The following is a 19,921-nucleotide window of genomic DNA, read 5'->3' as shown; positions in this document are numbered from 1 at the left end:
ATCGACTCAAAGCGCTTAAGCATCACCATCGACGCTATCCCAACGAAACCGTAGAGCCATTGGAGCTCGAATTCATGAAAGCGTCCCATTTTGCCACCGATGGGGCCGATCCCTCTCAGGGACAGGTTGCGCTGGAGGATGATCCACTTGAGCGGCTTTTTTCGGGCGAAGAGGGATACGGGCGCTATCTGGATTTGCACTACGTGTTCGATCTTTATGTGAATCTGAAGGGAGTGCGAAAACTCAATTACTTGCAATACCTGGATCAGTTCGACAAATTTTCGGCCATTCCAAAGGAGAACAAGAACTCCGATTATAAAAAGTGAATATCTCTCACTGGACTCATGGGTGTTTTCCCCTTACTCACCTTGGGCCATTTTCTGACTCTTATTTTTATTGCAATAGATACCTCCAGGCCCTCCGAGAATATCTTGAGAGCTATTTCCAGCGGGCTAAGCCATTGACCAACCTACATGGGATCCAAAGGATGGTGCGCGATGAATTTGAGGAAAAATGGGCCAAGGGCGAGGCCCCCGGATGGGCACGGGACGAGAATGAGGCGCAAGACGCACTATACTGCGTGGCTTGCAGAAAACAATATACAAAACAGACCGTGTACGATGCCCACTTGAACAGCAAGAAACACTTGAAGGCGGCAGAGAATCTGATGAAATCGCAGCAGGGAGAAAACGGCGTCAATGGAGATGGAGGGGAGCTTGCGAGACGAAAAGCTACTCTGGAGCGCGAGCAACGCGAGAAAGAAATTGCGGCTCTAGAAGCGCTCTTAGTCAAATACGCCGAGGTTCTAGGCGAGCAGATAGAGGCCACCAAGGCGAACGTTGAGCGCAAGCAAGCATTGACGGACCGTGAGCGCAACCTGGAGCAAGCGCGAGGAGAGGGAGACCTCGAAGTTGAGGAGTTCGACCCCGATCAGGAGGACGAAGATGACCGCATCTACAATCCGCTCAAGCTTCCCCTTGGGTGGGACGGAAAGCCGATTCCATACTGGCTTTACAAGCTCCACGGGTTGGGCGTGGAGTATTCTTGCGAGATATGTGGAAATTACGTGTACCGCGGGCGAAAGGCCTTTGACATGCATTTCCAGGAAGCAAGACACGTCAATGGAATGCGTTGCCTAGGAATTCCAAACTGGAGACAGTTCCACGATATTACATCCATCGATGACGCATACGCACGTAAGTCCTTCCCCGATCGGTTTCCTTTTCTATAGGCTTGATGTCCACTAATTGATCCAATCTATTTTACTCTAGTGTGGGAGAAACTCAAGAGCTCGGGCAAGACCAATGATTTCCAGGACGAACTCGAGGAGGAGTACGAGGACAGTGAAGGCAATGTGTTCAACAAAAAGACGTACGAGGACCTGAAGCGGCAGGGTCTTTTGTAATATTTTGCTGTTATTTCAGTTATTTGGATTATATTCTTCTTAATATCACGCCTTTATCAACTTTATTATTGCTCTTTTGTACAGTGTTATTTCATTACAAAAAAAAAAAGGAAAAACAATTAGACGAAATCTTCTTTTATTGTTCGTCGATATATAAGCAAGTTCATTTGCTTCTTGCTGCCTGGCAGTAATGGGTGAAGGAATGCTGAACATGGCTAGAAAAAACGGGGCAAAATGCTCTGGAAATCAGTGTTATGGGCACCTACCTAGTATATTTTCTCGGGATGCGTTGGCCACAGAATAATCGGTTAATATTCTACCAGGGTGAGATTTCCACATCTATCTAACAGACGAAACCAGTATATCATAGATGTTATATAATTTATGCTATAGTGGTAGGGGAGTATTAAATCAATAACCCGCTATTCCACGAGCACCCTTCTCAAAACAAGACCGGTCGTCAAAGGCTTATCAAATATCAGTGAATAACGAGGTTCTTGTTCTTGAGGTTATATTATTTTTTGTTATCTATTGTACCGGAAAGATCAGTATGTTTTAAAACGCAACTTAGGCATATACCATAAGGAACACTTATTATGGCCAACTCAGAAGATTCATTCATCCTCTGCAATAGGCCTTGATAACTCAATAATATTGCAAATCCCAAGAGAGTGCGCTCGGAATAGTCGGCTAAAAGAGCACCGTTATCTCGCGGATGCCAAATCAAATATATCAAGATAATTTTGGAATCCAAGAAAAACCATGCCCCTCGTGACAAGAAATCTTGACAGTCACAACCTGTTGCACAGGTTTGTTCATCATCTTTCTCCATTTTCACTAGAGATCCTTATCATACATATAAAAATTAATCCATTGGCCGCAAAGAAAATCACATAATGTTTTCAGAGTATGCAGAACGGCATCTCTTGACCAACGATCGCCATTCTCCTTCATTTTCTCCCTCCTCATCCGCCATTAGACCATCAGCCTTTTTTTCCGCCCTTACTTATGGCCCGCCCTCTTCCTCATTCCACCACCAACAACAAGACTATGTAGAAGAATTGGGAGAAGGGGATATGAACGATGTGAATGAAAGTATTGCACTACAGGATTCACGCGACCGCACCCCCTTTTTGGGATCGCGGCCTGGGAACGACGATGGCGCGGCATTTGGATCTAGAGGAGAGAATGTAAGATCAGAATCGAGATACGGATTTGGTAGCCGGTCAGAAGTAGGTTGAAGGGATGATTTGCCGCTGATTCTTCTGGTACTGATTCTTTAAATTGCTTGCTTGCTTGCTGTAGCATATGCCTGCGCCCATATACATGGACGTCCCTCCTAATGAATCCTTCCCAACATCGTACAAGGATCAGCTCTCTGAGAGCCTGCTCCCATCCACCACAACAGCAGTAAGTGTGCTCTCGGTTGGGAGTATTCGATTTCTGCTCACCTTTCTCTGCGCACTCTGAATATAGATATCAACAGGATTGACTGCTACCCGTCGCCACCACCGCTACCAGGACTTGCCTTTTGCAGTCCTCTTTGTCCTATGTCAGACTATATTTATCATTGCCGGCATCGTACTTCTCTTTTCAACTCATGTATGTCCGCCGCGCTCACCTCTGCCTTTGTTATTGGTTTTAATGATGTGCTTTCTTATCATTAGTCATACTCTCTTGGCGATTATGCACGGGGCACCGCCTTTGTCGTTTTACGCGATAGTGCAGGCCTCCTCTCGTTTCTGATGACCCTATCTGTATTGCTGGGCGTTACGTGGATATTACTTTTACGTACCTTTGTAAAGCCAATCGTATGGACGACTACCGTCTCTGTCCCATTTGTGGCCTTTGGATTGTTTGTTTGGGCACTTACCGAGTCGCTCCAAGGCCCTCCTTTGGATTCAGGCGGAAAGGATCCCCAAGATATAGCGTATGGCTTCCCTTCCCTTCCCTTCCCTTCCCTCCCCTCCTACTGAATCAAGATATTGATATCTTTTGTTCCCGCAGACTCACATTCCTCTCTTTTGTACCGCTGGTACTTGGCGCGGGCTATTGTTATATGGTTTATCATAACCGACGTCAAATTGAAAAGACCATAGCAGTAATAGAGGTAAAATAGTTATTATGGTGAACATACCAAAAGCTCGGTTAACCTCCCTGGGGACTTTAATGCTTAGCTGTCTTGCGAGATTCTCAAAGATAACCCGGATATACTCCTGGTCACGATTTTTCTGATCGCCATGCAAATTGTGTTCACCGTCCTCTGGCTGATCTTTTTTAGCCGTCTCTTCCTTGTTGGTCGTGTGACGAACATCGGGAATCGGGACGGGTGGCTCGTCGAGTCGAATGTTTTTTACTTGGCCACCTTTTTTGTTCTAATGTTCTTTTGGACCTCCTCGGTGTTGAAGAACATCCAGAGGTAAGCCAGTTTTCCTGGATGAATGTAAGCCGTAAGCTAAGCTTGAATGTTTAGGGTGGTGGTGTCTGGCGTGGTGGCCCACTGGTACTTCCATCGGTAAAAGGGCTCTTCAATAGGATTCCCCCCAATGTATCGACCCTAACCCCCCTGTTTTCTGATGACGATAGCCACGAGGCAAAAGCCTACGCAAACGCAAAGGAAACACCGATGCAAAACGCCCTCAAGCGTGCCGCGACCACCTCGTTTGGCTCTGTGTGCTTTGGTGCGCTTGTGTTGGCCGTGGTGCAGATTCTGCGTTCCTTGTCCAAATATCTACGAAGGGTAACCATCCCAATGTGGGCTACCATTCCACTTCGGACTTAATAACCCTCCTTTCCATGGACAGTTTACACAGCGACATCCCACCCACGCTTTCTTCGCCCTCCTCGAGAGCCTTCTCGCCTTCATCGAAGGCATCACCGAGAACCTGAACAACTACGCCACGGTGCAGGTGGGAATCACCGGAGAGAGTTTTCTGTCTGCGGCGCGTGCTTCAACCAAGATCTTCCGGAGGAACCTGGTCTTTGGGCTCTTCTACGGTGAACTACTTGTCACTTTTTGATAGCGAAACCGCGGGGAAAACTCACCGCATCTCCTTCCGTTTGTGTAGAAATGATTACCAAACTAACCCTCTATATCTGCTTCGTGCTGATCTCGCTTATTGCCGGGTTGGCTGCGTATGTGGTGGCGGTGCATTCGGTGAGATCTCCCTACGGCTACATGGCCGGGATGCTCGCTGCTGTGGTTCCGTTCTATATTGCACGGTACTTTGTGGATGTGGTGCTGAACACGTGAGTATCCCCGAGTTCTTTTCTCTTGCGAAGCATATGTTTTACTGTGAAAATATTAGGATCGACGCGGTCTTCTTGTGCTATGCCATAGATCTGGACGTCGATTCGGTCCACTGCCAGCTGGCCCATGATGTGTTTACGGACTAAGCAACGCGGTGCGCATTTTCCATCCGTCGTGCTTTTATATATATATTTCATACTGCTGCTTTTTCTTTTTTTTTCCTTTCCTGTTAATTGTAGATACCGTGTGAGATTATATTCTGTACGTCCTTGAACCTTGCTCCCCTGTCTTTTTATTTCATCTTTTTTTTTTTTTCATTTCAGCCTTATTGTAGTATTCTAAAGCCTTCTCTTCTTTCCTCCCTCCATTTTGTTTTCCACTTCTTGCTATTATTTCCAAACGGAACATCACGCGCCCCATCTTTTAGAAAAATATATATAAATATACATATGCAATAAAGCGTTTGCAAGACTTATAAATCTCTCCGTGGATTAAGCATGTGTTCAGCCCGAGGCTGGGACACCTGCTCGTCTCGCGGGGCAACACTGCTTTCTCTTCATGAAGTTTATTTTGGGTGGATTCTACAAGTCAGACATAACAAGGTGCATAGACAACCTATTTCTAAACATAAGTATCCAATGGAAAAGGGGAACGAGAGAGGAGGGGGGCCTCATTAAACATTATATGTGCCAAGAGAAACATTAATGAAAAAAAGAATATATATATGACATTATATATTTTATATATTGTATTGCATCAGCAGCGCTCTATCCCTTCATCGTGAGCATTTCGTCGCGCTCCGCCACCATCGCCTTCAGCTCGTCCAGGCGAGCCCGCAGCTTCGGCACCTCCACCAGCTTCTGCTCGATCGCCTGCTTCTCTTCCTGGAGAGCGAGGCGTTTTTCCGCATCCAACTTCGTAAACACATACCCGCCCTGCCCATCGTACTGCAGCACGTAGTTGTGGTATTTCCAGAGGGACGGGCGATGCGACACCGTCAGCAGGGAGATGCCAAGCTCGGTCGCGTGGGTGTACATGATCTGCTCAATGTCCATGCTCACCGCGCTTGTGCATTCGTCGAGAATCGCATAGCGGGGACGATGGTAGTATAGCCGTGCCATGGCAATCTATACCCGGACGAAAAAAAAAGTTAGTACATTCCCAGCAGGGGTGGGTTGGAAAGGGGAGAGAGAGAGGAGCAGAGGCAAAGAAGCCGATACCCACCCTTTGTTTGTCGCCTCCAGACAGGGCATCCTTCCATTCACGCTCACGTTCCCAGCCGCCTTCCCGCTCCACAAAGTTCTGCAGCTGCACCACATCCAAGATTTTCTGCAAATCAGCGTCCGTCACCCCTTTGGCGCGCATGTCCTCGACGGTGTCCGGATATATGATCCTGAAGTCAAACATGATTAGGGGGGGCTCATCTCGAAACGGTCAAATAGCTTAACACTTACTGGTCCCTCAAGGTCCCTAGGGAGAAGTAGGGCCGCTGTGGAATGTAGAATATATCGCCTTGAGCCGGTTTGTGCATGCGGCCGCCGTAGAGAGGCCAGAGCCCACCGAGGATTCTGAACATGGAACTCTTTCCGCAGCCGTTGGGGCCGATGATCAAGAGGTGCATGCCCGGTTTGACGTGGAAGGTCATGTTCCGAACAAGCACGTCGCCATTGGGCGAAACAATGGGCACGTCGGTGAAATCGATCTCACCGCTCTCGATCACCTCGCCACGACCCTTGAGGATGGCCTGGTTTTCTTCCTCGAAGGCCGAGCTAACGAGGCGCTTTTCAAAGTGGCCCGCCTTGACTTCGTCGAACACGTCCAACAGGTCGCACACCTAGAGGGGAGGATCACAGGTTGGATAAGCGTAAGCTAACCAATGGAAGAAGAGGAAGGAGTTGGGTGGAACGAGGTCCTTACTCGCGTTGTAAATCCGGCCAGCTCGGCAATCTCCTTATACGAGTACATGATTCTTCCGTAGGCATCGCTCGAGCTCAGCAGCATTCGCCGATTTGTGATGAACCCTTGCGTCCGCTTCCCCAGGTCTTGTTTCACGCCCAGCGATTTCTCGGAGAACACCGGGATGGCACACAGCACCAGCCCTATTGCCCCGAAGAAGTACTTGATGATGAAGTCCTCGAGCATTCCGTGGGGAACGCGGGCGCGGAAGATTCGGTTGACATGCCGGATGAGAGCGAGGTAGCTGCGGTCTAGCACATCCTTCTCGACAGCATGGCCCCCATAGAGGGCGATCTCCTCCGCGTTTTCGATCAATCGAGTGTGCCGGAACCGGAACTCGCCCTCGAGGCGCTGCTCTTCCGCGACCATCTTGCCGAAAGCGGGGGTGAACGCCCGCAGCAGCATTGCGGAAAGCTGCATGATCAGACTCACGCCCAACATTCCGTCACCGCTTACGCTGCGCGACAGTTGCACGTTGTAGATCAGCATGTCGAGGACGGGCTTGGCCAGGTTGGAGTAGAGGGAGGAGAGGGTGCTTGAGAATTTCAGAACGTCGGTCGTGATACATTGATCTGCGTTTTTGATCCGGTCGTCGAGGTTGCCGATGGCGTAGAAGGTCATGTCCGAGAGGTATTTGTCGTGGATGTATTCGGTCAGGCGGGTACGGAACTGAATGGTGAGTTTGCTCTGCATGTACGTCAGCATGCTGTTTGTGTAGGTGGCGGGGACGGCCACTAGCATCCACCAGAGCAGATATTTGAGGAATTCCTTGCCTCTTACCCGCACCTATACAATAGTGGAGGCTCAATCTCGCTTCATTCCAGCTCACAGGCAGAGAGGGGAGGGGAACATGACTTACCAATGCACTCACAATACGACCATCAAGAGCAGCGACATAGACCGACAACAGCGTACGTAGGACTGGAGATGAACAAGTTGGTGAGTGCATCATAATTAGAACATACTCTGAAATGCTCCATTGTAAACTTACCCAAGAATCCAGAATGGACGATGAGCAACCAGAATTCCTTTGATCGAACCCCCGGAATCACAATTTTTAATACACGCACAAGTCTTTTGAAGAACACCATGTCCACCTAAAAAATTCACAAGGAATTCAATGCACGCCGCTTCTCATTATCATTCTCTAAAAATGCAGGGTAGGGCCGAATGGATTACCTCAACTTTGGATCCCTTTCTTCTGCCCCGTCTTCCCGTCTTTTCATTTTGATCTAGCGCCCCCTTTTTGTTTGTATCCATGGCGGTTCTGGCCTTCACAATGGCATATATGGCCACCGAAATGAGAACAGAATTGCGCAGGGTGCGACGGGAGCGCTTGAGCTGGGCAAAAAGCCGATTAAGCCGTTCAAGCGCAGGCTTAGACTGGATCGCCATTTCAAGCTGCTGTTTTGAAAGAGGAAGAGAAAAAGAACTGATACCAACGGAGAAGGGAGGATGGATAATTAATGCAAGGATGAGAGAGGCGAACGGGCAGCAAAAAAGAAGCTTTGTCAATCTTTCAAAGCAAAAGAGCGTGATTGAAGTAACCAAGGTATGACGAGATGCATCTTCCTTCGAACCGATGCACGTGATACTGTAAAATAAAATTTCTAGGACCTAAACCCCCCCTCGTCACTTCCTGCCTCTCCCTTAATCCCCCCTCCCTTGTCAAAGAGGGTGGCTTGTAGATTTGACATGCCACGACAGGATACACTCTCGTCATCCTTGGTTACGAAGGTCCCAAATAGATGGAGAGAGAGAGCCACCGTCTTCCACCTCCACTTCACCGCTCTCGTGGCTAATATTAGAAGAATACGTATTTATTAAAAGGAAAAAATATATAAATTCTAAGATCAGAAGACGGAACGAAAATTGATATATATAGATATAATATATATAACGAACATTTCACCAAGAAACGCCATTTCTGTGAGGAAAATAGGAAAGGAGGGAGAGGGAGAGGGAGAGGGAGAGGGAGTTCCATGAGGGAATGTGGGAAAAAATAATGAAGAAAATAAGAAATTCTACAAAATGTGAAAAAATGTCCATGCGAGCGCAATACATAAACAAGAGAGAAGGGATCGTAAAAAAAAAGGTAAAAAGGGGAGTATAAATCACACTTAGGAAAATATATATGAGATATATTTATAGATAAGAAAAAACGAAAGATATAGAGGTTAAAGGCAAAAATGAATGAGAAGGGGGATTTATCGAACAGAGATATCGTATTGTCGCAGGAAACTTGACCCACTATACCGTCCCGATGTTGAGGAATTCAACGTAGGAAAGCCCTGCTGTTGCTGGGCTTGCTGTGCGCTATGCTGGGGAGAAGTCTGCTGCTGCTGCTGGAGATAGAGACCATGAGCAAGAGCTGCACTACTAAGGGTTGGTGATCCCATTCCTGAGAAGTTGCGATAAGGAGGGGAACGGGGGCGAATGCCCGTCCGAGAGGCGGGGCGCGAAGGCAGGGTGACCGGCGCCTTATTGCTCGGGTCCAAGATGGGAATGGCACGGCGACCAGGGCTTACCGTTGAGGTGGGAGTGGCAGCAACCATGGTTGGAGAGGACATTGATGCAGCTGAGAAGGCCGCCTGACGAGCAGCGACGCGGTCGCTAAGTTCTTTTCGTAACTCGGCGAGCTCATCTGCGGTAAGCGCGGGATTGAACTCCATGTCATCTTCGAAACTTTTTGCAGCTTCAATGCGGGTACGGTAATACTCGAGTTGGGAGACTATTCGAAAAATCGGGGGATCATATTAGTTTGGGGTCGAAACCATAGAAAAGCCAAAAGATGATTACACTACCTAAGGACATTGTTTTTACTAGAGATGCTTTGCCTATAATTCACACCCAGAACACACACAATAGGTGAGAGCAACAAGAAAAGAAGGGGAGAGTTAGTGATACAATGACAAGATGCACCCTATAAAAATATCCGCCCCTCCAAAAAAAAGAGAGTTGATGCTTACGAAATAATGAGGAAGGGAACGTGCAGTGTGTGAGAAATAGTTTGGGTAACGGAGGAAAGTAAAATGAGAGAAAAAAGAAAGGGAAGGAATGGGAAAACCGCATCAGGTTAAAGCACTACAAATTTCGCTGCGTCACTCATTACATCACACCAACATCTCACAATACATCAGTCGACGGCGGATTAAATTAACGGTCCTAAAACCACTCGACCGCTCAACACCATACCGTTGAGAATCGATTCAAGATGATCAGGCTCTTCCACCTGTTTCTCATACTCTGTCTCTTCAGCTCATTAACCTCGGCCCGACTTCTACTCCCTCCCCATCGTTTCACACTACAAACACAGCCACAGCTCCAGCAACAGCAGCTTGGGTTTCATCAACGCCCTATGCAGGTTGACGATTATGCCAATCCACCCACCAAACCAACCCTTAGCGATCTTCTCCCACGGGAGCGCAGTATCTCCACCTATCTAGATGCTGCTCGTCAGATAGAGGAAGTTGCGAATCTGCTTGCTAATCCCGATGCTTCCATTACCATTTTCACCCCAACCAATGATGCCATTAGACAACTGAAGCTAATAGAAGCTGAGCGAATTGCGGTATTTGGTGATGATGCAAAGCTGCGGGACATGGTGTTGCGCCATATTGTGCCTAGAGTGGTCCATCCTGATGAAATCAAACCGGGCCTACGGCTTCCGACTCTTCTCGAGAACCGCGAGGTGATTGTTGGGGGGGAGGATGGCGGTATTATATTAAATCAGAAGTCAAGAATTCTTAATGTGGAGACCCCAGTAGAGGGATCCAATGGTGTAGCTTATAAAATTGACCACTGTCTATTGTAACGCTTAATCACGATGTAGTCTTTATTTCCCCTCTATTTTATGTATTTTTCTTTCTCTCTATACATAATCTGTTGAAATAGCATTCAATATATCTCATCTTGCCTATTTTTCTTTATTCCTCTCACCCTTATGTGCAAAAATAATAATTAAACAAAAAATGAAAAAAAAAACAAAACAAACTTTTTGAAAACTACAAACACGCTTGCCAGGCTGAAAACGCCAAGGTATGGGTTCCTTCCACCATGCGGCAGAAGAAGCAAAAAAAAATAGTCCAAAAAAGAAAAAGCAAACAATACATAAGTCCGTGAGGTTTAGACTAGTGCCATTAGCCTCGAGACAGGAAAAGTAAACCACCCCCCTCTCTATGGCTGACCTGCCGGATTCAGGGGTAAACCGGGTTGAGGAACGCTCATAGGCGGCCCCGACGTGCGCGCAATATGGTCTCTTAAATAGTTCCGTAGCCATTCTTTATAGATGACACGCGCGCTCGGAGGGTGCGGCTGCTGCCCTGCACGGTGTAGGTCCATCTGGCGGAAGAATTCTTGGTGCACATGCGCCAGTACTTGCTGCACCAGGGGGAATAAATTGACCGTCCACACGTTGTTCGCACCATTTTCTCCACCGTTCTCCGTGGAGCCACCGCCGTTGGCATTGGGGCTCTTACGTCGCTCCTTCACAACGATAATGTTGTCGTGCTGTTCTGGCGGCCACATGCTAGTCATGTCATCCACGATGAGGGGGAGGCAATAGTTTTGTGCAGGCGAGTTTCCCAGAGTGCAAAAAGTATAAAGGGCGAGAAGATCCTTAGGCGGACGAGATGGGCGGTCCGTACCGGCCCCATGAGGAGCAGTTCGCTGAATGTACTCGTACTCTTGGCGGGCCGAATAATTGATGCCGCGAATACGATTATGATGCGGATCAATGGCAGCACACACCATATCGACATAGTTTTGATCACTTGTAGGGTTGGAAGATAAAGAGAGTGAGAAATGAGGAATGAGATAAAAAGCAAGAGAAGCAAGGCGGGGGAGGAGAAGGAGGAGGAAGAGGGGGGGGGGGTAGGATAATGGAAGAAGACCGTTAGAAAAAAAAAAGCACTAGATTATTGTAATATGGGGGACTTACCCAAGCGAGCAGACGGAAATTTCATAATATTTACTAGCCCAGTCCAGAAATTCATCCAACCGTTCCGTCATCACCACACGCCTGCCATCTCCCAAATCACATACCCGATCTTGAACTGTGGAATGAAAGCAAACAAGTTGCAACGTCAGCAGAATGCAAGGTGAGCAGAGTGCGGGTATACGCTACCTAGACTTGCTTCATGTTCTTTCACATATCGATCCTGTGAGTTGCCCACCAGGCGGACTAGGGTATCGTCCAAATCAAGAACTAGCGGCAGTCGTCTTTGTCTCAGCAGATTCTCCTGTTGCTCCCGCACAATACGCTCCACTTCTCTGGACTTGATAAGATATCCAAATATATTTCTAATGCAAGCAAGTGTTTGCAGAGGAATCGGTGAATTGGCATCCTTCAAACCACAAGAGAGAAATTCTCGTAGCCCACTTACGATCTATCGCGTGACGGTTTTAGATGGAGCTCCCATACCTCGCTGGAGTTTTCTTCCTTGATGAGGGTGTAAGCACTCTATTGTCAAAGGCCCAAAGTCAGCCAGCTCCCCTGCAATAACTATGTGACAGCCTCTTCTTACCTTTCGCATCCCGCTCAGCTCTTTAAACCAGGCATGGTCTGGGAAATCGAAAATGAAACGGTGACCGATATTTTTCTGGTGCATAAGCACAAAGAAAGACCGCGGAACCGCCCCCTTTATTTCATACTCCCTCTCAAGGAGCAGTACAGGGTCGCCAGGGCGCGGGAGGATTTCACGGGTTACCAGGGGGGTTCGCTCGTCACGTCCTGACACAAGAGAGAGATTAAGGATCGGCGACCAGGAAGCGGCCGGCACTCCAGGCTGGAAACGCAGGGGGGGAGGCGAGCGGGGTAGGTTGAGCAGGGGGTGCGGGCGGTGCAGATTGCGAAATCGAATGGGCGCTGGGCTGAGCGGCCGTGGTTTGAAGAGATTGCAGATGTTGCCGATCAGATGCAACGATTAGCTGGAGGTCGGCCGCCATGGAATAGAGGATCTATTATCAAGAGAGAAAAGCGCATGAGGATTTTCCACATGGGTGACACGGCACTTTAACCGCCATTACTTTAAGATCGCCGTTTTGAGGGATCTGGCCATCCTGCAGTTTATCTCTGGACATGATGGGGAATGTATTCTCATCAGGCTTGCACCCAATGCAAGCTTAATCTCGTCAAGGGGGATATCAAAAGGAGTAGCCCACACTTTTCTGGCCCTTTCAAAGGGATTTTCAACTCCGGAGCAAAACAACATTCACCAAGTGACTGCATGCGAGCTGGTGGACCACGGCCAGGAAATTTCACCGATAATCGCCAGAAAAAAAGGGGATGACAGCCCTAAGAATGCACTACCAAGCCCCCATGCTGACGTTTGCGTCGCCCGAGCAAAAGTTCCTCTCTCGCAGAGAACAAGCCTCTCCCTCTTGTGCAGGTCAAGCAGTTCCTTTTGGACGGCCCATCGTTTCCTTGCTTAGATAAGATCGATTTTCCATCGATCTATCCGGCCGGACAAAGATAGGAAAGCCCCTCACCATAGCGGGAGCCTGACTCGTCCTCGGGTTCCTCGCTAGCCCCCTTGTGACGTGTGGAGCCTTCCGGCCGTGCCCTCTGGCGTGCTGCGGCTCCCGACGGCGCTGGGTAGCCAGCACGACAGGTCAGGAGGATGATGTCATCCAGGGCGGATCCGAGCGACTGAGTGGGGGGGCGGTGCTCCAATATCTGCCATGCACAAGGCATTATTCTCGACGCAGATTATTATTAGTGCGCCAATTAGTTAGTGGGAACCGCGTGCTAGTGGACAGAGCCAGTGGCAAATAGGGCACGAAGCAGCGTTGTGCCACCTTCGATGTGGAAAGGAATCCGCTTTCGTGGTGAGCTCTTTGCCACATGCCTCGAACCACTAGGGCGCGAGGGGGCGTGTGGGGGAGGGGAGGGGAGGGGGGCGGCCCCGCACGCCTTACAGCACCGGCGTGGACAAGGCGGGCAGGCTCGCCGCGCACCGAGCGAGGCAGAGCCGGCTGCGGCCGTGGAGGGGGAGCACCTTGAGCCCAAGATATCCGAGCGAGTTGCCACAAGCACATGCTACGTGGGACCACGGTAGCATTCTGGCCAAACACCTGTCTTCGCCAAATGAAACCATGCCCTTGAATGCGGCCAATGGGAGCGGGCTCAGGTTTATTTTGTGTGCTTGGCTGGGATTCCTCAAAAATGATGATTTCTCACCTTAATTTATTGGTGTGTCCTGCTTGCCTAGCGATTGCTCGCTCTAGACGCTGCTTCCTCTCTCCATCCCCTCATTAGCCTTAGCTGTTTTCTCCCCCTGATTGACTCCTCCCCCTCCCCCCCCCCTCGCTATGTCGGCCCGCCAAAGCAGTCTGAAAATCGACGTCCGCTCTGCGAATTTCCAGGGCAATTCGGACTCGATCCTCGGCATGAAGACCCCAAAGCCCATATCCAAGCGTCGCTCGTCTGCCATCTCCATCGAGAACCTGAATCTGTCCGACTCCCGGCCCGGATCGGCGCGGAGTAGCATCGTCGATGCCACCGGCTCCCTCGTGACCACGCCGCGCACCCCCCTCGAGGCGGTGGACGACCTGGACTTGGAGGAGTTCGCCGCAGAGGTCGAGGAGGAGGAAATGGATTACTTCAGTGGGCACAAGTCGGGATCCAAGCCCGATCCGCGCGCCAGCATTATCTCCATTTCGTCGGTGGCCTCGCTGTTGCGAGAGCAGTCGCAGAAGCATTTCTCGCCGGCAAACTTCGACTTTCACCAGCGCTACAAGATGATGGCCACCAACCGCACCCGGAAGCTCAAGAATTTCTTCGGCGACCAGCCGCCCCTCGACATCTGCGTGCGAGAGATCGAGAAGGAGGGCCTGAAGGCGCTCCTGCAGTCCAAGGTCCCGCTCTGCTACTTTTTGTACAGCGTGCTCCACGAGTTCTCAAGCGAGAATCTGGTAACCACCCAGTGGCCTCGGCGGCTAGCCGAGCCTTGTCCGATGGGCGTCTCTCCGAGTGCTAACCCTGCTTTCTTTCTTTCCGCTAGTTTTTCTTTATCGAGCTGGAGCAATACGAGTCCTACAGCTACACTAGCCAAGACCAGATCCTCATGACCGCCCGCCACATCTACCGCACCTATCTCAGCGAGCGCAGCCACCTGGAGGTGAACATAGACGACAAGGTGCGGCGCGCCGTTGTCGAAGAGCTGCGCAAAGGCACCAACCTGCTGCATGCGTTCGACGAGGCGAAGCGGGCGGTGTACCTTCTGCTCGAGACGAGCTTTGTCCACTTCCTCAAGGGGGAAGCGTTTGCCCGGATGGACCGTGAGATCGGCAAGTCCTCGATCCCCTACTCGCAAGAGGCGCGCCAAAAGGGCATTCACCTCCTGCTCGAATACCTTGAGCAGCAGGAAAAGCAGTTCCGCACCAACCCGCACACCGAGGCGCTTTCCTTTTCGCCCGCATCGCGGCAGCGCTTCGAGCTGCTCAAGGCCATGATCTTCGGCTTTATGCGCACCGTGCTGGGCGCGGATGAGCAAGAGGAGCTGAGCTTGCGCACGCAGAGAATGTCCCCGCCTCCTCCGTCCCTCTACGAAGCCCCTGCTCCCCCCGCCCCCCATCCGAAGCATGGCGCCGTGGCCACCTCGTCCCCTCCCCAGCCGGAGGATCCCGAGAGAAAGTCGCCCTTGGTGAAGGACCTCTTCCGGAAGAATAGAGCCCTCTCCAAATCCTCCCCCTCCGGCCGAGCTTAGATGTTCACGACACTATTTCTATTTAATTCGTAGACCCTATTTAATTATTTATTTACATAGTCCTGTAGTAGAAAAGAGTATGCACTGCCTTCCCCCTCCCCCTTGTATCTTTTCAAGATACCTGCACTTTTTTTTTGGCATTCTCTTTATTTCTCTGTTGTTCTTCTTTTACCTTGCATTCACGATTATAGTCCCTTGCATATCCGCCTCCTGTTGTACCTTTTTGCTCTTTTTTTTTTATCCTCATTCACCACCCCCATTTCATAAGATAAACCAGAGATTCTCTTCATCGGTATTCATCCTCACGGATTTGTCTTTAAAATTAAACTCAATTCAACTTAAAACACTCGATTCCAAATTGATCCCCCGCAACGGGAAGGGCCTCCGCCAACACTAATCTCTTTTTCTCTATAGAGTTCTCGTAACGAAGCTCGTACAATGTGCAAAGGTTAAAGAGGATAGGCTCGCAGCCTGCAGCGGTGAAGAGGTAATTGGCCACAAGCTCTTTGAGGATGGAGAGAGCGCTGTTCAGATGGCCCAGGTAGAGCTCGCACACCGCGAGGTTGTTGGCGGCCAGCACGTTCTCCTTGTTCGATTCCCACACCTTCGAGAAGAGGGCCTTGGCCTGCTGGAAATCCCCCTGCCCGATGGCAACGAAGGCACGATGCAAGTCGAGGTGGCCTTGCTCTTCGCGGCTTGGGTGCTCCCCGGCGAGCCGCTCCAGCCGAGCAAGGGTGGATTGGGCGTGGTCGAGGTTGCCGAGTTGGAGGTCCAGGCGGAGAAGCCCTTCGAGAGCAGAGACATCCGTGGGGTCTTCCTCCACAAGCGATTGCATCTGAGAGGTTGCATTTGAGAAATCCTATTTCAACCTATGGGTGTCAGCCAGCAGAAGCCACGGGCAAGCTCGAGAAGGGCTACCTTTAGGTCGATTAGATAGTTCACCACCATGAGTCGCAGCTGCTTTTCGCGGTACTCCCACACGGGTCGGGACGCTTCGCTATCGGATGCCGACCCCTTCATCTAAGAATAGTTAGGCGAATTTAGCTCTGTTATGCTCTCACTTTACGGTTGCCCTTCATGCCCCCTCCCCCCCCCCCGTATCCTCGTTCCTCTGTCATTCCTCCTTCACCCCTGGATCCATACCACTTACCCTTTTGCAGTATACTATCAAGGCCCATATTCTCTCGATCGTTTCCCCGACATCCCCGATCATCGCCGGCAGACGTGCCCAGCCGACTCGCAGCTCAAAGGGTATCTCGGCTCCTGCACGATCCTCTGCTGTGTCAAAGGGTGGCCGAGCTAGTTCGGGAACCACCTCCACCACCTTCTGCATCTCGGTGGCCGCCACATGAAAGAGGCGTATTTTTTTCAAAGCTACAAAGCGGGTGTGCCATAGCTGTAGCAAGGCGCGTGTATCGAGAGGGTTTGTGTTGAGGATACGATAGCGAGCGCAATTGGCAACCGCCCTCCACGAATTGGTCATGATCAATTCGCGCATGTAATCATCTTCTCCGGCCCGGTCCTTGTCGATAGCACCGCCATCTTTTATGGGTCGTTGCTCCACCGGCAGGTGTTTCTCAGCAAGCAGTTGAAGTGGATCGGAAAGTGGAAGATCCAAAAACATAAGATTGGAGGCTAGGCCCGCTGCACTCGAACGGTTGGAGGTGTTGGAGCGCAGAGACGAAGTCCGTGCTAGGGTTCGCATAGGCTTTGGCGGAGGGGGAGGGGGAGGCGCGGAGAGCGTGTGATGTTGGACGAGAGGTTCGGGAAGGGAAGGGGTAGGAATTTGCGCATGGTATTGTGGAGATTGGAGTGTGAGGGGTGGCGGTTGGATCGGCGACTGAAGGGGATCCATGATGTAGGGATGGAGCGGTTTGAACAGCGGAAAATGTGACGCGTTTTATATTCCTCTTTGAAACTGTAGGTATATATTTGAGAGCAGTGTGGAGAGCGGGTGAAAAGGAGGCTTTTTAACAACTGCCATTGCGAATAACCAACTCATTTTGCCATGGATCGTCATGTTGTTGTCGTGTAAAGCCCTTGTTTTTCTTGTGATGCTTTTGCTTTCTCTGGCTTACCCTATTGATCTTTATTCAGCGGGGGAGGACTCTCTGGACTCTATGCAGCTAACCTTCTCTCTAAGAGAAATATTCCAGTGACGGTCCTAGAAGCATCTTCGCTTCTCGGGGGCCGCATAAAGGGCATCGAGCTTGCAAGCGGAGGCAGAATTGACCTTGGTGGTAAATACCCATGTTCACCTTTTATTTAGCCTCCCTCTTCATTCTGACCTCTATACCATTGCATCCCGCGCCGCGAAAGGACAATGGGTCAGCTCGCGGCATACTCGGATACAGACATTGCTGAAGGAGGCTGGGGCCAATCTTTATCCCAACTATTTCTCGGGAAAAAACATGCTAATGCGTGGGGGGAGGGTCCAAGCGTATTCGCAAGACAGACTCCCGCTCTCTTTTCTAGGTAATAGCTTCTGCAGGAAATAGTCCAACGCATGGTTTATTTTAGAGACTCCTATGCCCTCTCCTTCCAGAAAGATTTGATATACGCGTGAATATCATCAGGAGAACAGAGCGTTTGATCAAGGCGCTGGATGCGAATGGCGGAAGTATGGAGCTTTTCTGAAAGGATTGCACCGGTATTGACTCCATCTTTAAATCGAAACCCATGTTGCATTAGAGCTAGCCGAAGAACTCGACAAGATCAACGTGGAGGTAATGTCTTCTTTGGAAACTGGCGACGGGCCGCGGCGACGCGTAAATTGACCGACTGCGCGTCTTTTCGTCATTCTATTAGGCCTGGATGCAGCAGCACCTTTGGACGAGTGCGGCCAGACAGCTCCTCGCCTTCATGGTGCGCAACGAGTTTGGCGCGGAGCCCTGCGAGGTATCCATGTTCTTTTTCCTCTTCGAGGTGAAGCACTCTGGTGGTGAGTACCCGGCTGTGTTTGTTTTGCCATTTCGCGCTCCTATTTATTCACTCCGTCATGGGTCAGGATTGGTCCACATGCTAGAGATCGTGGACGGTGCGCACGAGTTCAAGATAGACCGCCTCGCCTACTCCATGATCGAGCATCTCGCCAGCACCCTGCCCCAGGAGCGGATCCACACCAACTCGCCGGTGCTGCGCATCGAGGCCCCCACGCCAGCCTCCAGGCACCAAGAGATCGTGATTCACTGCGGCGTCGGCCTGCAGCAGAAGATCGTGCGTGCCCGCTACGTCATCCTGGCCATCCCGCCCACCCAGCTCGCGCAGATCGAGTTTGTCCCGGACGTGCCGGCGTCGCACTCCCAGCTGTGGCGCCGCTCCATCATGGGCACCTACATCAAGATCATCATCGTGTATGAGACGCGGTTCTGGCGAGACCGCGGCCTCAGCGGCCAGCTCATCACGCTGGACGAAGACAGCATCCTGACGTGGGTGATGGACGGCTGCGACCAGAGCCCCTCGCAGCTCAACGCCCTGGTCGTGTTTGTCGCGGGGCACCACGCCCGCCTGTACTCGCGACTATCGCCCGACGCAAGCAAAAATCGCGTCCTCGCTGAGCTGGCCTTGGCGTTTGGGGCCGAGGCGCTTGAGCCCTTGGAGTACGTGGAGGTGGACTGGACGGCGGTTCCGTACGTGCGCGGGGGGCCCGACACGTTTTTCGGGCCGGGGGCGGCGCGAGAGTACGACTTCTTGGAGAGGATGCAGCGGCCATGGGGCCGGCTGCATTTTGCCGGTGAGTGGTGGACTCTGTTTATTGTCCTGGTCAACACCCAAGTTGTGTAATGGTTTAGAATTGCCTTGTGTCCAGGGACGGAGACCACTTGCGTTGATCGTGGCTACATGGAGGGCGCGGTGGAGAGCGGCGAGCGGGCCGCCCGCGAGGTGATCGAGTGCATTGCCCAGGGGGGCGTGAGCTGGGACGCACTGCGCCCGCCGAACGGGACGGCGGCGGCCCCCGCGCCCGTCAACGACACCGTCATCCCAACGCTAAAGAGGGTTGAGGGGCCGTCGGAGTTTGAAAGCACGCGGACTTTCAATTGGTTCCGATTTGCGAGACCGTGCTTCCCAAGTCCGGGTTGGACCGTGCTTGTTTCCGCGCTTTTGGCTTTGGCGGTGGCAATGCTGGTCGCATTCAGCGTTGACGCATCCTCCCTTTCAAACGTCACCGATGGGTGGGCAAGGGTGGCTGCGCTTCTGGAGGATTGGGCGAGGGAGGGCTCCGAGCGCTCCCTGAGGACGCTCGATCCAGCCTGGGCCAACCTCAAGCACACGCTGCAGGCTTGGCTGTGGGGAGATGAGACCGCCGCAATCATCTCATAAGCAGAGAGCGCGGACGGGGGGGGGGGGGGGCGGGGAGGGAGGAGGGCGCTGTGAGCTGGCGCGAAGGCGACCCTAGCCCTACACCGACCCCTTTGTTGTTGCTTATTTATCTGTGTATTAACCGCCGGAAACGTATATCACGGCTGCTCCATCACAAGAATGTTTGGAGGAGCGGCACAAATAAACCTTTGAACTCTCTGCCCCTCCATCTCCCTATGAAAATGCACAGGGCTAGGATCTGCTTTTCATTCGAAGCTTTTGAGTTGAGTTCAGATTTGCTTG

The 19,921-nt window shown here is 51.0% G+C and overlaps 11 protein-coding genes across 11 annotated transcripts; 5 read left to right on the top strand and 6 right to left on the bottom strand.

The window, feature by feature from the left end:
- Positions 1–74: 74 nt before the first annotated feature.
- On the top strand, positions 75–1,405 carry VTP21DRAFT_10197 (uncharacterized protein; the record flags this gene model as incomplete). The annotated part of the gene is made up of 3 exons (XM_069389506.1): positions 75–322; positions 406–1,196; positions 1,272–1,405. 3 exons carry the CDS (start codon positions 75–77, stop codon positions 1,403–1,405), a joined length of 1,173 nt encoding a protein of 390 aa, XP_069253923.1.
- Positions 1,406–2,301: 896 nt separating this feature from the next.
- Positions 2,302–4,801, top strand: VTP21DRAFT_10196 (uncharacterized protein; the record flags this gene model as incomplete). Its single annotated transcript, XM_069389505.1, has 11 exons — positions 2,302–2,637; positions 2,711–2,815; positions 2,882–3,007; positions 3,073–3,335; positions 3,413–3,515; positions 3,583–3,824; positions 3,879–3,920; positions 3,992–4,145; positions 4,210–4,402; positions 4,474–4,654; positions 4,714–4,801. The coding sequence occupies 11 exons, from the start codon at positions 2,302–2,304 to the stop codon at positions 4,799–4,801; spliced, it is 1,833 nt and encodes a 610-aa protein (XP_069253922.1).
- A 621-nt stretch (positions 4,802–5,422) lies between these two features.
- Positions 5,423–8,006, bottom strand: VTP21DRAFT_10195 (uncharacterized protein; the record flags this gene model as incomplete). The annotated part of the gene is made up of 7 exons (XM_069389504.1): positions 5,423–5,782; positions 5,880–6,048; positions 6,110–6,489; positions 6,573–7,397; positions 7,471–7,532; positions 7,603–7,708; positions 7,791–8,006. 7 exons carry the CDS (start codon positions 8,004–8,006, stop codon positions 5,423–5,425), a joined length of 2,118 nt encoding a protein of 705 aa, XP_069253921.1.
- Positions 8,007–8,818: 812 nt separating this feature from the next.
- On the bottom strand, positions 8,819–9,683 carry VTP21DRAFT_10194 (uncharacterized protein; the record flags this gene model as incomplete). Its single annotated transcript, XM_069389503.1, has 3 exons — positions 8,819–9,342; positions 9,416–9,448; positions 9,581–9,683. 3 exons carry the CDS (start codon positions 9,681–9,683, stop codon positions 8,819–8,821), a joined length of 660 nt encoding a protein of 219 aa, XP_069253920.1.
- A 142-nt stretch (positions 9,684–9,825) lies between these two features.
- VTP21DRAFT_10193 (uncharacterized protein) lies at positions 9,826–10,425 on the top strand (the record flags this gene model as incomplete). Its single annotated transcript, XM_069389502.1, has 1 exon — positions 9,826–10,425. One exon carries the CDS (start codon positions 9,826–9,828, stop codon positions 10,423–10,425), a length of 600 nt encoding a protein of 199 aa, XP_069253919.1.
- Positions 10,426–10,787: 362 nt separating this feature from the next.
- On the bottom strand, positions 10,788–12,220 carry VTP21DRAFT_10192 (uncharacterized protein; the record flags this gene model as incomplete). Its single annotated transcript, XM_069389501.1, has 5 exons — positions 10,788–11,382; positions 11,551–11,665; positions 11,737–11,912; positions 11,996–12,072; positions 12,137–12,220. 5 exons carry the CDS (start codon positions 12,218–12,220, stop codon positions 10,788–10,790), a joined length of 1,047 nt encoding a protein of 348 aa, XP_069253918.1.
- Positions 12,221–12,359: 139 nt separating this feature from the next.
- On the bottom strand, positions 12,360–12,692 carry VTP21DRAFT_10191 (uncharacterized protein; the record flags this gene model as incomplete). The annotated part of the gene is made up of 2 exons (XM_069389500.1): positions 12,360–12,569; positions 12,639–12,692. The coding sequence occupies 2 exons, from the start codon at positions 12,690–12,692 to the stop codon at positions 12,360–12,362; spliced, it is 264 nt and encodes an 87-aa protein (XP_069253917.1).
- A 373-nt stretch (positions 12,693–13,065) lies between these two features.
- On the bottom strand, positions 13,066–13,672 carry VTP21DRAFT_10190 (uncharacterized protein; the record flags this gene model as incomplete). The annotated part of the gene is made up of 3 exons (XM_069389499.1): positions 13,066–13,287; positions 13,369–13,468; positions 13,530–13,672. 3 exons carry the CDS (start codon positions 13,670–13,672, stop codon positions 13,066–13,068), a joined length of 465 nt encoding a protein of 154 aa, XP_069253916.1.
- A 250-nt stretch (positions 13,673–13,922) lies between these two features.
- VTP21DRAFT_10189 (uncharacterized protein) lies at positions 13,923–15,319 on the top strand (the record flags this gene model as incomplete). Its single annotated transcript, XM_069389497.1, has 2 exons — positions 13,923–14,525; positions 14,615–15,319. 2 exons carry the CDS (start codon positions 13,923–13,925, stop codon positions 15,317–15,319), a joined length of 1,308 nt encoding a protein of 435 aa, XP_069253915.1.
- Positions 15,320–15,647: 328 nt separating this feature from the next.
- Positions 15,648–17,174, bottom strand: VTP21DRAFT_10188 (uncharacterized protein; the record flags this gene model as incomplete). Its single annotated transcript, XM_069389496.1, has 3 exons — positions 15,648–16,178; positions 16,238–16,339; positions 16,470–17,174. 3 exons carry the CDS (start codon positions 17,172–17,174, stop codon positions 15,648–15,650), a joined length of 1,338 nt encoding a protein of 445 aa, XP_069253914.1.
- A 153-nt stretch (positions 17,175–17,327) lies between these two features.
- On the top strand, positions 17,328–19,639 carry VTP21DRAFT_10187 (uncharacterized protein; the record flags this gene model as incomplete). The annotated part of the gene is made up of 8 exons (XM_069389495.1): positions 17,328–17,350; positions 17,417–17,559; positions 17,639–17,794; positions 17,865–17,939; positions 18,011–18,045; positions 18,128–18,260; positions 18,327–19,052; positions 19,128–19,639. The coding sequence occupies 8 exons, from the start codon at positions 17,328–17,330 to the stop codon at positions 19,637–19,639; spliced, it is 1,803 nt and encodes a 600-aa protein (XP_069253913.1).
- Positions 19,640–19,921: the final 282 nt, after the last annotated feature.

The sequence above is a fragment of the Calcarisporiella thermophila genome (assembly GCF_041956535.1).
Source record: "Calcarisporiella thermophila strain CBS 279.70 unplaced genomic scaffold VTP21scaffold_6, whole genome shotgun sequence".
In the NCBI taxonomy this organism is placed as follows: domain Eukaryota; kingdom Fungi; phylum Calcarisporiellomycota; class Calcarisporiellomycetes; order Calcarisporiellales; family Calcarisporiellaceae; genus Calcarisporiella; species Calcarisporiella thermophila.
The sequence above is the reverse complement of the archived record's forward strand: the minus strand, read 5'-3'. Positions and strand labels throughout refer to the sequence as shown.